Genomic DNA, 19216 nt, shown 5'->3' on the forward strand with positions numbered 1-19216 from the left:
GCTTCGAGAGGAAGTTATGATTATTCTGTGCAATGACGCCGATTGCGAGCACCACAAACGTATCTGCGTCCATTGATGGGATAAGACAGATATCAATAGAGTGGCGGACAATCAACCTTGGTACATATTTTATAAGCTTGAATTCGACCTTGTAAAGTTTAAATTAATGTATGCTCTCTACTAGTAACTTCTCGTCAATGCGAAAGACTCGAACAGATGTGGGTAAAAGTGGGCGTGTTTTTTTTTTAAATAAATACTCCAATATGCATGGTTATAGAATATTTAAACCCGGAAAGGTCCAGCGAGATCAATCGGGCTAACACTAGTTAGAACTTTCAGCTAGTTCTTGTCCTATAAAGAAGAAATAATTTACACTAATGTATATTTTAAGCGAGCTATGCGTTCTAAATTTGTATGAGCACGTAAAAAAAAAAAATTCTGAGTTGCAATTATAACGAAGGAACCCGTCCTGAATCTCGTTTGAATGTGATAGTGGTCAATCTATAGACCAAAATACAATATTTAACCCTCCAGTGCCCAAATTAATTTTTAGACGGGCTTCGAAAAAATCACTATGAAACTTTATAAACATTATTTAAGTTCTTATTGAAGCTTTCAAGAGGTTTAACTGAAGACCGTCTAAAGGCGGCACTGGGCAATAGAGGGTTAAGCCTTGCCCTGATGATGAAAGCTATCAAACTAAAATAGACTGTTCTGCAAAGTTGTATCGATGCTGTAAGTTGAATTCAATGCTGTAACGATGGCACAGATAATATTTATACAATTACCAATACGGTGGTTCCAGACAATAACATTTCCTATCTTAAGATTACCTCGAGTAAATAAACAACCATATAAAGAAGAGAATTACCCTCCTAATATGGTTATCAATATGGTTGTGTAAAGTCTTCTCCAGACAGATTCTCTTATCGTGCAATTAACCGTGAGAAAAAAAAACAACGACACAACAAAAAGCTTGACAATTTGTTTGAAAAATTGTAAAACCTTTGTGAACTTATCAGCCGGTGTGGCACGTGCGGATAGTATTAATAATGACTAAACAATTTTAAACAATGTCGCCCTGAATCCCATAAAACTTTCCGCAGAACTAAGCGCGATGTATTTGAATAATTCTGATTTTTGGAATGACCTATCGGAATTGATTTTTTTCCAATTTTATACAACCACATTCTTAAACAATATCTCTGGGCAAACTAAAAGATTTTCTAATCCAACTGTTGGACTAAATCACTTAATGGAGTCTCTTAATCAGTCAAAGGTGTTTATTTAATTTTCCAACAAAATGGAGAGCTTCCTGACTATACACAGTGGCTCGGCGTACGAGATTACAAAATACTACAATTTTTATTCTCAGCCTTCTTTTAAAATCTTTTTCAGAAACATAATCATCAAAACACGAAATAAAATCGCTAACACTTGGCGATATTGATATAGTATTTATTTGACACAGCATCAAAAATTTCTCCTGCAGTTTTTCTTTGATTGCACACGAAAAGAAATCGTGTAGCTTTACAATGATAGACCAGCGGTGCTCTACTCCTTCTGTACTGTAGCTTTCACCAGCATGTTTTCTTTCAAGACATCAGTTTTCAGTAGGGATGTTTCAAACTTTTCGAATAATCTTCACTTCCGGGACATCAAATTAGTTTAAGTCTAGGAAATCAAACCTTAATGGACCTGTTGAGACGAGGAGACTCTGTCATTTTTTTTATACTTTTTTAGTTGGTTGGTGTCTTTTCATGTCATCTGTGTTAGGCATGCTCGTATGGGATTGGCTCATAGGGTGCCATTTCGAAATATCGAAAGCAGAGTGAAACGGCAGAATAAAAGGTTTCAACCTTTTTTTACTGTTTTCCATAATACCGTGTGCGTGACCCCGCCCACTTGTCGCGTTAGTTCTCTTCGTAGGTAGTTAAGACAATCATACGGGTTTATTTCATCACATCATCATTTATTTGTCCACTGACTTTCGCGCGATTGTATAATTTGTATAATTGTATGTATTGTATAATTCAGTCATGAGGCTGCTAACGCCACGGCCAGTACCCGTAAGTTATTTCGGTTAGTACAGGAATACCTATCGATCTGGTGGATGTAATGTACCTTGTTGCGGATGTCCCCAATTCAAAGAGCGGGGCACCCTGCTGGAGATTCATTCTACAAGTAGCAATTCGCTAGAGAATTATTCTACAAGTAGCAATTCGTGACCGGCATGATGTCGGAGAAATAAATTCTTTAAAATACATATTTATAGCACAGTAAGAGTCGACGAATGCTTATGCGTTTTTTATCCATTTACTAAGATTTATTCAGAACCGTTCTCCAAATTTTAACATTGTTTTATTTTTAACCTTTCTCTCTAATTAAATTGTTTAGTTCACGTCATATAACCCATAGGGCTGTATACCTTTTAATATTTATTGTTTTTCCTACTTTGCTGCAAAAATATGTCAACAATTTTAAAAATGACAAATTTCATATATGTTCAAAGTGTTAAAAATGTAATAGTTTTCTGAAAAGTTATAAATGATTCGAAACTAAGCCAAAGTTTCAAAAACTACAAAAATATGCAAAAATAACAGAAAAGTAGAATAATTGCTTCAAAACAACATCTGAGGGTATTTGATGGTTTCATTAGGTTTTATGTATTGTACGCCGAGTTCAATTTGCCTAGCTGTTCTGCTTTTATGTGACCTAGTAATTCAAAATTCGTTGTCTTATCTTGAACATTAAAGTTTAATTGTTCGCATTTTTTTTTCAACAAAAAATGTATTTTAACTTTATCACATTTATATATTTTACTAGCTGACCCGGCAAAATTCGTCCCGCCTATTTTTGTGTTTAATTTAATAATTTTTAACATTCCAAATTCATTGATTTCTTGCGATTAGTTTATATCGTTTGAAATTATTTGTTTTTTCGGAATGACAACATCCTCGTCTTTTACCTTTAGTACATCACCTCTATTCCGGAAATACTCATATTGGGTGGTATTCAGTTATTTTCGTTGTTTTTCAGAAACTGAAAGTGGTCATCTTCGTGGTATTCTGGCATATTGGGTGGTATTTGGTCACTTTAGGCTATTTTTCAGAAACCGGAAGTCACCATCCTGGATTTTAAAATGGCATTTGGAGACAATTTCTGGCCCCTGAGCGTCATTCTGGTTTAAGAAGCACCCATAATAGGTGTTATTTAGTCATTTTCGGCAGTTTTCCAGAAACCGGAAGTCACCATCTTAGAATTCAAAATGGTTTCTGTGGTCGATTCTAGCTCCTGTGTATCATTCTGGTATCGAAGCATCTCATATTGGATGGAAATCGGTCATTTTTGGGTGTTTTTCAGAGAGCGTAAGTCGCCATCTTGGATTTCAAAATGGTATTTGGAGACGATTTCTAGCTTCTGAGCGTCATTCTGGTTGAAGAAACACCCATATTGGGTGGTATTTGGTCATTTTCGGCAGTTTTCCAGTCACCGGAAGTCGCTATTTTAAAACTCAAAATGTTGTCGGAGGTCGATTTGTGGTTTCAGTGCATCATCACGATTTCGGAAATACCCATATTGGGTGGTATTTGGTCATATCCCGCTGTTTTTCAGAAACCGGATGTCACCATCTTGGATTTAAAAATGATATCTTGAGACATTTTACGCATAGAAACCGGAAGTTTCCATCTTAAATTAAACAATGGCGTCTGTAGTCGAAAATTTTTCTTGCTCTCAGAAACCTCAACATATCAAATTTGGTTCCATTTGCTTGATTATTTCTCGAGATGTGCAGAAATTTGTGTGGAACCCCTTCCTTCCAGAAGCAGGAGGGGTGTCGAAACATTATAAACATCTTTGTTACCCCTAGAAATATTCACCTGCCGAATTTGGCTCCATTTATTTGGTTTGTTCTCGAAATGTGCAGAAATTTGTGTTTCATTTGTTTGGAACGCCTCCCTCACGCTTGAATTCGACCTTGTAAAGTTTAAATTAATGTATGCTCTCTACTAGTAACTTCTCGTCAATGCGAAAGACTCGAACAGATGTGGGTAAAAGTGGGCGTGTTTTTTTTTTTAAATAAATACTCCAATATGCATGGTTATAGAATATTTAAACCCGGAAAGGTCCAGCGAGATCAATCGGGTTAACACTAGTTAGAACTTTCAGCTAGTTCTTGTCCTATAAAGAAGAAATAATTTACACTAATGTATATTTTAAGCGAGCTATGCGTTCTAAATTTGTATGAGCACGTAAAAAAAAAAATTTCTGAGTTGCAATTATAACGAAGGAACCCGTCCTGAATCTCGTTTGAATGTGATAGTGGTCAATCTATAGACCAAAATACAATATTTAACCCTCCAGTGCCCAAATTAATTTTTAGACGGGCTTCGAAAAAATCACTATGAAACTTTATAAACATTATTTAAGTTCTTATTGAAGCTTTCAAGAGGTTTAACTGAAGACCGTCTAAAGGCGGCACTGGGCAATAGAGGGTTAAGCCTTGCCCTGATGATGAAAGCTATCAAACTAAAATAAACTGTTCTGCAAAGTTGTATCGATGCTGTAAGTTGAATTCAATGCTGTAACGATGGCACAGATAATATTTATACAATTACCAATACGGTGGTTCCAGACAATAACATTTCCTATCTTAAGATTACCTCGAGTAAATAAACAACCATATAAAGAAGAGAATTACCCTCCTAATATGGTTATCAATATGGTTGTGTAAAGTCTTCTCCAGACAGATTCTCTTATCGTGCAATTAACCGTGAGAAAAAAAAACAACGACACAACAAAAAGCTTGACAATTTGTTTGAAAAATTGTAAAACCTTTGTGAACTTATCAGCCGGTGTGGCACGTGCGGATAGTATTAATAATGACTAAACAATTTTAAACAATGTCGCCCTGAATCCCATAAAACTTTCCGCAGAACTAAGCGCGATGTATTTGAATAATTCTGATTTTTGGAATGACCTATCGGAATTGATTTTTTTCCAATTTTATACAACCACATTCTTAAACAATATCTCTGGGCAAACTAAAAGATTTTCTAATCCAACTGTTGGACTAAATCACTTAATGGAGTCTCTTAATCAGTCAAAGGTGTTTATTTAATTTTCCAACAAAATGGAGAGCTTCCTGACTATACACAGTGGCTCGGCGTACGAGATTACAAAATACTACAATTTTTATTCTCAGCCTTCTTTTAAAATCTTTTTCAGAAACATAATCATCAAAACACGAAATAAAATCGCTAACACTTGGCGATATTGATATAGTATTTATTTGACACAGCATCAAAAATTTCTCCTGCAGTTTTTCTTTGATTGCACACGAAAAGAAATCGTGTAGCTTTACAATGATAGACCAGCGGTGCTCTACTCCTTCTGTACTGTAGCTTTCACCAGCATGTTTTCTTTCAAGACATCAGTTTTCAGTAGGGATGTTTCAAACTTTTCGAATAATCTTCACTTCCGGGACATCAAATTAGTTTAAGTCTAGGAAATCAAACCTTAATGGACCTGTTGAGACGAGGAGACTCTGTCATTTTTTTTATACTTTTTTAGTTGGTTGGTGTCTTTTCATGTCATCTGTGTTAGGCATGCTCGTATGGGATTGGCTCATAGGGTGCCATTTCGAAATATCGAAAGCAGAGTGAAACGGCAGAATAAAAGGTTTCAACCTTTTTTTACTGTTTTCCATAATACCGTGTGCGTGACCCCGCCCACTTGTCGCGTTAGTTCTCTTCGTAGGTAGTTAAGACAATCATACGGGTTTATTTCATCACATCATCATTTATTTGTCCACTGACTTTCGCGCGATTGTATAATTTGTATAATTGTATGTATTGTATAATTCAGTCATGAGGCTGCTAACGCCACGGCCAGTACCCGTAAGTTATTTCGGTTAGTACAGGAATACCTATCGATCTGGTGGATGTAATGTACCTTGTTGCGGATGTCCCCAATTCAAAGAGCGGGGCACCCTGCTGGAGATTCATTCTACAAGTAGCAATTCGCTAGAGAATTATTCTACAAGTAGCAATTCGTGACCGGCATAATGTCGGAGAAATAAATTCTTTAAAATACATATTTATAGCACAGTAAGAGTCGACGAATGCTTATGCGTTTTTTATCCATTTACTAAGATTTATTCAGAACCGTTCTCCAAATTTTAACATTGTTTTATTTTTAACCTTTCTCTCTAATTAAATTGTTTAGTTCACGTCATATAACCCATAGGGCTGTATACCTTTTAATATTTATTGTTTTTCCTACTTTGCTGCAAAAATATGTCAACAATTTTAAAAATGACAAATTTCATATATGTTCAAAGTGTTAAAAATGTAATAGTTTTCTGAAAAGTTATAAATGATTCGAAACTAAGCCAAAGTTTCAAAAACTACAAAAATATGCAAAAATAACAGAAAAGTAGAATAATTGCTTCAAAACAACATCTGAGGGTATTTGATGGTTTCATTAGGTTTTATGTATTGTACGCCGAGTTCAATTTGCCTAGCTGTTCTGCTTTTATGTGACCTAGTAATTCAAAATTCGTTGTCTTATCTTGAACATTAAAGTTTAATTGTTCGCATTTTTTTTTCAACAAAAAATGTATTTTAACTTTATCACATTTATATATTTTACTAGCTGACCCGGCAAAATTCGTCCCGCCTATTTTTGTGTTTAATTTAATAATTTTTAACATTCCAAATTCATTGATTTCTTGCGATTAGTTTATATCGTTTGAAATTATTTGTTTTATCGGAATGACAACATCCTCGTCTTTTACCTTTAGTACATCACCTCTATTCCGGAAATACTCATATTGGGTGGTATTCAGTTATTTTCGTTGTTTTTCAGAAACTGAAAGTGGTCATCTTCGTGGTATTCTGGCATATTGGGTGGTATTTGGTCACTTTAGGCTATTTTTCAGAAACCGGAAGTCACCATCCTGGATTTTAAAATGGCATTTGGAGACAATTTCTGGCCCCTGAGCGTCATTCTGGTTTAAGAAGCACCCATAATAGGTGTTATTTAGTCATTTTCGGCTGTTTTCCAGAAACCGGAAGTCACCATCTTAGAATTCAAAATGGTGTCTGTGGTCGATTCTAGCTCCTGTGTATCATTCTGGTATCGAAGCATCTCATATTGGATGGAAATCGGTCATTTTTGGGTGTTTTTCAGAGAGCGTAAGTCGCCATCTTGGATTTCAAAATGGTATTTGGAGACGATTTCTAGCTTCTGAGCGTCATTCTGGTTGAAGAAACACCCATATTGGGTGGTATTTGGTCATTTTCGGCAGTTTTCCAGTCACCGGAAGTCGCTATTTTAAAACTCAAAATGTTGTCGGAGGTCGATTTGTGGTTTCAGTGCATCATCACGATTTCGGAAATACCCATATTGGGTGGTATTTGGTCATATCCCGCTGTTTTTCAGAAACCGGATGTCACCATCTTGGATTTAAAAATGATATCTTGAGACATTTTACGCATAGAAACCGGAAGTTTCCATCTTAAATTAAACAATGGCGTCTGTAGTCGAAAATTTTTCTTGCTCTCAGAAACCTCAACATATCAAATTTGGTTCCATTTGCTTGATTATTTCTCGAGATGTGCAGAAATTTGTGTGGAACCCCTTCCTTCCAGAAGCAGGAGGGGTGTCGAAACATTATAAACATCTTTGTTACCCCTATAAATATTCACCTGCCGAATTTGGTTCCATTTATTTGGTTTGTTCTCGAAATGTGCAGAAATTTGTGTTTCATTTGTTTGGAACGCCTCCCTCACATAAGAGGGAGTGTCGAACCATTATGGACATATTTGTTACCTCTAAAAACATTTACATGCCAAATTTGTTTCTATTTGGTGGATTGGTTCTCGAGCTGTGCGAAATTTGTGTTTCTTTTGTATGGGACCCCTCCCTTTTAAAAGGGGAGGGGCGTCAAACTGTTATGGATATATTTGTTACCCCTAAAAACATCCACCTGCCCGATTTGGTTTCATTTACTTGGTTAGTTTTCGAGATGTGCATGAATTTGTGTTTCATTTGTATGAAACCCCTCCCTTTTAGTAGAGGAAGGGGTGTCAAACTATTATGGATATATTTGATACCCCTAAAAACATCCACCTGCCAAATTTGGTTCCATTTGCTTGGTTAGTTTTCGAGATGTGCCTGAATTTGTGTTTCTTTTGTATGGGACCCCTCCCTTCCAGAAGAGGGAGGGATATCAACCTATTATGGATGATTTTGTTACCCCTAAAAACATCCAGCCGCCCAATTTGGTTCCATTTGCTTGGTTTGTTTTCGAGATAGGCATGAATTTGTGTTTCATTTGTATAAGATCCCTCCATTCCATAAGAGGGAGGGGTCTCGAACTATCTTAGTCACCTTTCTCGGCCCCTAAAACCCCTATATACAAAATTTCACGCCGATCGGTTCAGTAGTTTCCAAGCCTATATGGAACAGACCGACAGATAGACAGACAGACAGACAGAGCTGCATTTTTATATGTATAGATACCGTCGCAGAGAACATTCATAACGCTAGCGATTTGTTCACCTTCGAAAACCCAAGTTTAGTCACTATAAATCAAATATTTTCAACGATATATGTGAGCACTGCGCAAATATTACTATCTCTTCAGTTTCAAAACAGTAAACGCTCAAAAATTGTGTATACAAAGACGCATCTTACATACCTTCTGGAATGACATTACTAATTTTTTTTTTACACCCATGAGTTACATCCTAAAAGGGCGTATGCCTTTTGGCGTAGGTTTTATTCGAAGCATTGTAGCCCAGAAACCGTTGGTTGTATAGAAAAACTGTCTGAAAATGAGTTGTAAGGAATTAAAAATGCACCATAAAAAATATACACTGTACAAAATAATTTTTTTTTGACCAAAAAAAATTAAAAATAAACATTAAATTTCAATTTAAAAAAAAAGAGTTGAATTTTTTTTATTTTATTTTAAAGAAACTTGACGTTAATGCACAACTTTTAAAAAAAAGTCCAGGGTGGAGAAATGAAAAATATTTTTTTTATGGTGGATTAATTTTTTTACCAAAATTCTAATTCAAACATTTTTCAAAATATTTGTATTCTGATGATTTTAAAAGATGCAGAGAGTCATTTTGAACCAAAAAGCTCGTGGTAGTAAACATTCTAAAGGCATCGGTTTTCGAGTTTTTTTTCAATTTAAGCTCGAAAAATTATTAATATTTCGGAAAATACACGTTTTTCTTAATTTGTCCATGATTCTCCAGCAAAAACCTTACGTTCATTGGAATGCTTGACCAAAAATATACAATTCATTCTTTGACAACAAAACGATTGGATAAATAACTCAAGCGCTAAACCTCAGCCTACCTACACGTTCACCCTTGCCGAATGTTTTATAAAAAATATATGTTTGTCGTGCAACACTACCTACTTGTTTACTAATAATAACTGTTTGTAAAGTACGCGACCAATAACTACTGGGTTACCTATAATACCTGTTTTCGTATATAAATACGATTGCACTACTCCAGATGTGTTATTAACAGTTTGCATTTTGTGAAGATGAATAAAGTGGAAATGGAATACACCAAGCTCAAATGCTGTAAACCCTTTCCTGATCATCGGTGCTCATCAAGCTTACGCAAATTAAACGAAAACGTTATTGCAAAATTAAAAATATTGAACAGTCAAGCTCATTTTAATACGTCTTTATCAATTTGTGATTCGTGTAGTTATTGGAATGATAGTCAAGTCACCATTCATCTTTTCGTTGTTTACTATTCAGAATCTGGAACACTTAAAAATATTAGCTTCATCATAATATTGGAAGTACTTCATCATGATACTGTTGCGGTTCAGGTGTTCATTGCAAAATTAATGAGTTTTTTTGAAAACAACAATCAAGTTGAAAACATTCTGTGCCGAACACGCATCAGTACTGGACGTGTTTGGTGATCGGTCCGATAGAGTATAAAACAAAAGACGTGTGAACAAGTGTTGGCATTGTTTGCCTGGTCGAGTGAAATAAATCCGGGTTCAAGGTCGTTCCTTTGTGCAACTGTTTCGCATCGTGACTGCCAGCTGGTGCGTAAGCCGATTTGGCTGCTGGCTGGATTGTGCTACAGCAGTGGACGAGACACAAACGAGGAAAAAGAAGAAGCCATCAGTGTCAGCGAGTCGTATCGCTGTGTGGAGTGATCTCACACCTGGCTCGCTGCTGGTGGCTGTTTGGTGCTGCTGTATTGGTGCTGCTGGCTGTAACGGCTGCTACTTCGAACGATCGGACAACCAACCTTACTGGAAGGGAGAAATAAAAAGGTACGTGTTCTTGTCAGCGCTAGTGCGCTAAACATAGCGCGATGGATGTAGATCCCTCGCCTCCCGCGCCACCATCCCCGAACCCCTCTGACCCTGACCCTTCTGTTACCCCCTTCCCTGTTCATTCTTCAGTCCCCCCTCGCCCCAGGCTTTACCCAGACGGAGCCCAGGGCAGCTATACTGTTTATTTTCGGCCAAAGGCAGGACCGAAATCGAAAAAGTTGAACCTCTTGCAGATTTCTAAAGACCTGACGAAGGAGTACAAGGGCGTGACCGAAATTTCCAAGGTCCGGCCTAACAAGCTCCGTGTCGTGGTCGGTAACCTGAAAGAGGCCAACGATATAGCTTGCTCTGAGCTCTTCACACGCGAGTATCGCGTTTACATACCCGCACGAGACGTGGAGATCGACGGTGTCATAACCGATTCGAGTCTGTCCGTCGAGTGTATACTGCAAAGTGCCAAAGGGTGCTTTAAGAACAAAACGTGTCCCGAAGTAAAGGTGCTCGACTGCAAGCAATTGCGGTCAGCATCGATCATCGGTGGCAAAACAGTATACACTCCGTCAGACTCGTTTCGAGTTACGTTCGCCGGGTCTGCACTACCAAGCCACGTCTCGATCCACCGGGTTCGTCTCCCTGTGAGGCTCTACGTGCCCCGCGTCATGAACTGCCTGAATTGCAAGCAGTTAGGCCATACAGCCGCCTACTGCTGCAATAAGGCACGTTGTGGCAAGTGTGGGGAGTCTCATGCGGAAGATTCTTGCAGTGTTAACGCTGAAAAGTGTATTCACTGCGGAGAAAATCTGCATGAGCTCTCGACATGTGCGGTGTACATGCAGCGCAGGGATAAAATAAAACGGTCTCTCAAAGAGCGTTCAAAGCGTTCCTACGCTGACATGCTGAAGAAGACCGTTACCACTTCTCCCGTTACTTCGAACCCCTTCGATCTGTTGCCCTCTGAGGAAACCGATTCTGACGATTCACCAGCGGGAGCATCTTACGCCAATCCTGGGGAGTCTAGAAAGAGGAAAAGTGTTTCCTCTCCTAAACTTCCCAGAAAAGGTCCTAAGATTTCTCAAAGTGAAATGAAGGTTACAAACAAACCAAACAGTGCTGCGGAAAAACCGAAGCAAACTCCTCCTGGGCTGGCAAATTTAAAGTCCCAGAAGGAGTTCCCAGCACTGCCAGGAACATCTAAAACCCCAGTTGCTCCTTTTACACTCCCAGTTGATGAAACAAACTCTGGATTAGTGAAATTTTCTGACATTGTGGACTGGATTTTTGAAACTTTCAATGTACCCGATCCAATTAAAATTTTTCTTACAGCATTCCTCCCAACAGTTAGATCATTTTTGAAGCAGTTGACTGCCCAATGGCCTCTCCTTGCAGCGATTGTATCCTTCGATGCCTAATTCAACTGCGTATATGAAGGATTCTATCTCTGTCTTACAGTGGAATTGTAGAAGTATTTTACCAAAAATTGATTCGTTTAAAGTTTTGATAAATAAAAACAAATGCGATGCATTTTCCCTTTGTGAAACTTGGCTTACTTCAAATATTGATCTCAACTTCCATGATTTTAATATTATTCGCCTTGATCGAGACACCCCATATGGAGGAGTACTTTTAGGGATTAAAAAGTGCTATTCTTTCTATCGTATTAACCTCCCCTCGATTCCAGGCATCGAAGTTGTCGCATGTCAAATGACAATACAAGGTAAAGAGCTTTGTATTGCCTCAATATATATTCCCCCCAGAGCACAGGTTGGGCAACGGCTGCTCTTTGATTTAATAGAACTTCTTCCCTCGCCACGTTTGATTTTGGGAGACTTCAACTCTCATGGCGTGGCTTGGGGTTCCCCATACAATGATAACCGCTCCTCTTTAATCTATAACCTTTGCGATGACTTCGACATGACTATTTTAAACAACGGTGAAATGACACGTATCCCGAAACCTCCAGCGCGCCCAAGCGCTTTGGATCTATCCTTATGTTCGACGTCGCTACGGTTGGATTGCACATGGAAGGTAATCCTCGATCCTCACGGTAGCGACCATCTGCCTATTCTTATTTCAATTACTAACGGGTCAACTCGCATGCGACCAATTGACATTCCGTATGACCTCACACGAAATGTCGATTGGAAGTTATACGAGGAAATGATTTCAAAAGCGGTCGAGTCGATTCAACATCATTCACCACTTGAAGAATACAACCTCCTCGCGGGCTTGATTCTCGACGCCGCGTTGCAAGCCCAAACGAAGAAATATCCCGGCGTAACGATCAAAGAACGGCCTCCCACTCCGTGGTGGGACCAAGAGTGCTCCGATGTCTACACGCAAAGATCCGACGCGTTTAAGGCCTACCAGACGGGAGGTATACCTGGCGACTATTTACGGTATTCGGAGCTTGATACCAAGCTTAAAAGCTTGGCTAAAGCAAAGAAACGTGGATATTGGCGTCGGTTCGTGAACGAGACGTCGAGGGAGACATCGATGAGCACTCTTTGGCACACAGCCCGAAGAATGCGGAATCGCGTAACGGTCAACGAAAGCGAGGAGTCTTCAAGTAGGTGGATATTTGATTTTGCCAGGAAAGTATGTCCGGACTCTGTTCCTGAGCAAAATATTGTTCGCGATGCGTCTCCGGGCCACGACGCGATAGAATCACCTTTTACGATGGCAGAACTTTCAGTTGCCCTCCTGTCCTGTAACAATAACGCGCCTGGATTAGATAGAATCAAATTCAACTTGTTGAAAAATCTACCCGGCAATGCCAAGAGGCGCTTGTTGAACTTGTTCAATAAGTTCCTGGAGCAAAACATTGTACCGCAGGATTGGAGGCAAGTGAAGGTGATCGCCATCCAAAAACCAGGGAAACCAGCTTCTAATCACAACTCTTATAGGCCGATTGCAATGCTATCCTGTATCCGGAAATTGATGGAAAAAATGATACTCCGTCGTTTAGACCACTGGGTCGAATCAAATGGTCTACTATCAGAAACTCAATTTGGCTTCCGCCGTGCCAAAGGGACGAATGATTGTCTTGCGTTGCTTTCAACAGATATTCAGCTGGCGTATGCTCGTAAAGAACAAATGGCGTCTGCGTTCTTGGACATTAAGGGGGCTTTTGATTCCGTTTCTATTGACATTCTTTCGGGTAAACTTCACCGACAAGGATTTTCTCCAATTTTGAACAATTTTTTGCACAACTTGTTGTCCGAAAAGCACATGCATTTTACGCATGGCGATTTGGCAACTTTTCGCATTAGCTACATGGGTCTTCCCCAGGGCTCATGTTTAAGCCCCCTTCTTTACAACTTTTATGTAAATGACATCGACGAATGTCTGGCAAATTCATGCACGATAAGACAACTTGCAGACGACAGTGTAATCTCTGTTACAGGAGCCAAAGCTGCCGATTTGCAAGGACCATTGCAAGATACCTTGGACAATTTGTCTGCTTGGGCTTTACAGCTAGGTATCGAATTCTCTCCGGAGAAGACTGAGATAGTAGTTTTTTCTAGGAAGCATGAACCTGCTCAGCTTCAAACACAATTAATGGGTAAAACGATTTCTCAGGTTTTGGTACACAAATATCTTGGTGTCTGGTTCGACTCTAAAGGCACCTGGGGTTGTCACGTGAGGTATCTGATGAAAAAATGTCAACAAAGAGTGAATTTTCTTCGTACAATAACCGGACAATGGTGGGGAGCCCATCCAGGAGACCTTATAAGGCTTTACCAAACAACGATATTGTCTGTTATTGAATACGGGTGTTTCTGCTTCCGCTCCGCAGCAAACACACATTTGATCAAACTGGAGCGAATACAATATCGTTGTTTGCGTATCGCCTTAGGTTGCATGCAGTCGACCCATACGATGAGTTTGGAGGTTTTAGCTGGAGTACTACCATTGAAAAACCGCTTCTGGAGCCTGTCTTCTCGTATTCTAATCAAATGTGAGGTCTTGAACCGTCCCGTGATTGAAAATTTTGAAAGGTTAATCGAACTTAATTCTCAAACCCGTTTTATGACATTGTATTTCAATCACATGTCCCAAAATATTAACCCTTCTTCGAATATTCCAAATCGTGTCGACTTATCAAATACTTCTGATTCTACTGTGTTTTTCGATACATCCATGATAGAAGAAACTCGTGGAATCCCGGATCATTTACGCGTGCAGCAGATCCCTAAAATTTTTTCCAATAAATATCGGAACATCAACTGCGACAATATGTACTACACTGACGGATCACTTCTTGATGGGTCCACTGGCTTCGGTATCTTCAATAACAATTTAACCGTCTCCCATAAGCTCGATAATCCTGCTTCTGTTTACGTCGCAGAATTAGCTGCAATTCAGTACACCCTAGGGATTATCGAAAAAATGCCCACGGACCATTATTTCATCTTTACGGACAGTCTCAGTTCCATTGAGGCTCTCCGATCGATGAAAGATGTTAAGCACTCTCCGTATTTCCTGGGGAAAATACGGGAACATCTGAGTGCTTTATCCGAAAAATCTACTCAGATTACCTTAGCGTGGGTCCCTTCTCACTGCTCGATACCGGGTAATGAGAAAGCGGACTCTTTGGCTAAGGTGGGCGCAACAAACGGTGATATTTATGAAAGACCAATTGCCTTTAATGAATTTTTCGCACTTGTACGTCAGAATACGATCATCAGTTGGCAAAATGCTTGGACCAGAGGGGAATTGGGAAGGTGGTTACATTCCATAATCCCCAAAGTATCGACGAACCCGTGGTTCAAGGGGTTGGATGTAGGTCGGGATTTCATTTGCGTGATGTCCCGGCTTATGTCCAATCACTATAGATTTGACGCGCTCCTCCGTCGTGTTGGGCTCGGGGAAAGTGGTATCTGTGCCTGTGGTGAAGGTTATCACGACATAGAGCATGTGGTTTGGTCATGCCCTGTACACCGTGACGCCAGGTCTAAATTAATAGCTTCCCTGCAGGCCGAGGGTAGACAGCCGGCTGTTCCTGTTCGTGATGTCTTGGCGAGCCGTGACCTATCCTACATGTCCCTTATATACGTTTTCCTGAAATCCATCCACGCCCCAGTCTAGTCCCGTTCCCCTCCGTCTACACCCAACAAAACGACAAGAACACGTTTGAACCTTAAGCACAAAACCAGCAACCAGACCCCGCACAACAGAACCAGGACCCAAGGACTACGAGCCTCTGTCCCAACTCACGACATCGTGGCTCAGCAGAACGAATCCATACATGCCATTCGACGATTATCAGACGACCATTGAACAACAAAACACTGATTGGAAATCCCATGCTAGTTTTAAGTTAGACTTAATTTCAGCTCGTAGTCGGCAGCGAGGATAAAAAATTTGCTTTAGTTTTTAAGTCATCAGATATAATTGGCGCCGTTAAACATTAAATTGTATTTGTGCCGTGTCAAATAAATGTTATGTGAAGAAAAAAAAAAATCAAGTTGAAAAAAGCGATATTAATCTGATCTGATGGAGCTGCCTCACAATATAAAAATAGAAAAAACTTTGCAAGTCTTTGCAAGTTCAAAACAAAATATAACGTCGATGCAGAGTGGCATTTTTTGCGACTTCTCATGTTAAAGGCCCATGCGATGCAATTGGTGGCATATTAAAACGAATGGCGGGAAATGCAAGTTTAGCTAAAGAACATGAACATCCTATTACAAGCGTAAAAGAATTGTATGATTGGTCTAATCATAAAAATTCATCAAAAATGTCATTTAGTTGGGTATCATATGAACAATATGAACATTTTCCTAAATAATTATAATTTTTCGAGCTTAAATTAGAAATAACTCGAAAACCAATGCCTTTAGAATGTTTACTACCAAGAGCTTTTTGATTCAAAATGACTCTCTGCATCTTTTAAAATTATCAGAATACAAATATTTTAAAAAATGTTTGAATTAGAATTTTCATAAAAAAATTAATCTACCATAAAAAAATTATCTTTCATTTCTCCATCCTGGACTTTTTTTTTTAAAGTTGCGTATTAACGTCAAGTTTCTTTAAAAAAAAAATTCAACTCTTTTGTTTATAAATTGAAATTTAATGTTTATTTTTAATTTTTTTTTGGTCAAAAAAATTTTTTTTTGTACAGTGTATATTTTTTTATGGTGCATTTTTAATTCCCTACAACTCATTCTCAGACAGTTTTTCTATACACCCAACGGTTTCTGGGCTACAATGCTTCGAATAAAACCTATGCCAAAAGGCATACGCCCTTTTAGAATGTAACTCATGGGTGTAAAAAATCTTTCCACCTGTGAAAAATGCTCAGTTTACTGAGCCAAATACGTGTGCAAAGTTTCATTCAAATCAAAAATGGTCGATTAAATTTTCGCGTATTTCCAGGCGATTTGAAATGATTATGCTCTATTATAATAAAACTTTTTTGAGTAATGTATGAAAGTTCTCTCCAGGAAACTGTAATTAGGCGTAATTGTTAGGATAGACAGAGGCTCGGTATAGTAGAACAGTAAGCTTGAAACGGAAAGGTAAAACGTACACACAAGCACGGATATGAATGATAAGCGTATCACTTACTTCAATAGTGATACTGCCAATAATATGAAGCGCGAAGTACAGGAAACACCTGGGCAACATCACAATAGATCTAATCTCTGGTCGCAGTGATGAGTCCACACAGGAAAAAAAAATCAGTCGAACTCTAACCGTGATGGCAAAAACAGTGAATCTACTCCGTTCAGAAGTGTGCGCATTCAAAGAACGTTACCCAACAGTATCGAAAACGGACATCGTTCAGACGCCGGATACTCCCGTTCTGGCATTTACATCATCTTGGCACTATTGGACAACAATCAGAGCATCGAAAGAAAGCCCGGTTTCAGACGGCCGACGACCTTGAGCGGCAAGAAGCTCCAGAGGATTCTTAAAAAGAAAACCGATGGAAAGGTGGCTACAGCGCTACGAGGTTTGGCCGGGAGGCCGGTGCAACCGGCCAAACAGTGGAAAAGTATCTGGCGAACATGGACAGAACATACATGTCAGAACTCTAGCCCAGCTGCTAACTAAGATGGTAAAGTTGATTTTCCCGGCGACTCGTGAGTTGGCGGTGGTGATGGACAACGAAACCTATATCACCCTGGATGGCAACGACTGGCAGGGCGCCTCGTATTTTACTTCCTCCACGCAGGAAGTGAGCTCTAAAGTGAAATGCATTTCACGCAGCAAGTTCCCCAAGAAGATTCTACTGCGGCTGATAATCAGCGAGAAGGGGATGTCAAAGCCGCTTTTCTTTCGATTGGGACTGCCGTGAACGGGGAAATTTATAGTAGGAAGTGCCTGCCAGAAGTTGATCAAGAAACGCACAACGTCGCACAGCTGCGTCCTATTGAAAATTTCTGGGCGATTTCATCGGGGAAACTGAGGAGGAACTTATAATTAAAATGAAGAAGGAACTCAAAAACCTACACTCATGTTTTCGTCCGCCATGGCGAATGTTCCGGTGAAGCGCTTAGAACTTTTTGCAAGTAAGCTAACATTTATCAAGTTCAATTGTCTCTCTCAGTTTTTTTATCACCATCCGAAAAAAAGCTCCGTTTGTGAAAAGCAAACGTTAGTACTAATTTGCTTTGAAGCACACGGAATTGACGTTGTCAAGATTCCACTTTTACTTTGACGGCGGTGCAATGGAGTACGTTTAGTTGCAATTCATTTTTTTAAAAGTTAACGAAACGGATATAGTTTCATGAGCTTTTCTACCTACGAAGAGAACCAAATAATGCCCAAGACGCAAATTGATTGACCAAGAAGAAACAGCGGAAGTGATATTTTACGATAAAATTCAGAAGCTCTAGAAATTCGATCAATTACTGACAGAGAATAGTAGTTTGAAGCCTAAAAACTTACAAAGACTGCCGAGAATTCATAAAATACTCTGACTTACACTGAAAAACATTATTTTCTACTGTGTAATTATGGGTTTCTGATTAATGTTCTTTCAAATTTATTTGATGAAAAACTTGAGCCCAATTAGTTTTATAATGTTTTCAGTAGTAGAAACAATAATGTACTATTGTCACACTGCTTCCAAACGCACAAAAAACTAACTTAATAGTTTTCATTCAACAAAGTTGGTTCTAGTTTAAGTTTTTCTGTGAATTATTATTTTATTCGCGTAGTTCTTGGAGCTTATAAATAGAAAATATGAATGAGAAAAGTTAAGAATAACTGAGGTAAACATTAGTGTGTTTAGAGCTAGGAATCCCTATCCTCTTTGTTTGTTTTATTGTTGATTATTTTAACTATAGACTCTCCCACACAATGATTGGTTCTTTGGGCGTAAAACAATAGCGATCTCGTTTTTTCTTCAATGAAAGCTTCGAAGATGTGTTCTTGATTTGTCTCTCTTTAATAGCAGTGAATCTAGGACTAACATCCCTTCCGACTCAAAACAAACAAATTAGTTGTTCATTACTCTGCTTAATTTTTTGAAAACCACAATTTGCAATCAAAATTTAACATTTTGTTTTCTTTTTTAACAGGTTACTCGGAAGATTCAACACGAAATGCTGATCCCTCGACAGGTAAGCAAAAAATGTTGTTTTAATAAACTTTCTGTATTAATAATTATGCGTGAAGTTGGCGAAAATTAGTGAGCTACGTGCATTGTCACGATCTTCCAACTGATCGTTACACGTGCCTGAATGTAAGATTTGATTTGATATCTTAATTTATTTGAATACTAGTTGGCCCGTAGTGGCTAGCCACTTTCAAATGCATTTTGGACTATTAAAAGTTGGTATTCAAATGATATTTTTTTTTTTTTTTTTGAAATATCGAGTTGAAGTGCAATATGTAACTATGACACTATCGATAATTCGATGAAGATGGC

The 19216-nt window shown here is 38.7% G+C and overlaps 1 protein-coding gene across 1 annotated transcript in view; it reads left to right on the forward strand.

Moving 5' to 3' along the window:
* The window catches only part of LOC129721072 (sodium-dependent transporter bedraggled), a 276779-nt gene that overhangs the window by 115323 nt on the left and 142240 nt on the right, over positions 1-19216 (forward strand). The window contains exon 3 of the mRNA XM_055673198.1: positions 18867-18908. Coding sequence (XP_055529173.1) covers positions 18867-18908 — 42 coding nt within the window. The remainder of the gene's footprint in view (positions 1-18866; positions 18909-19216) is intronic.

Source organism: Wyeomyia smithii, chromosome 2 (genome assembly GCF_029784165.1).
Source record: "Wyeomyia smithii strain HCP4-BCI-WySm-NY-G18 chromosome 2, ASM2978416v1, whole genome shotgun sequence".
Classification (NCBI taxonomy): Eukaryota; Metazoa; Arthropoda; class Insecta; order Diptera; family Culicidae; genus Wyeomyia; species Wyeomyia smithii.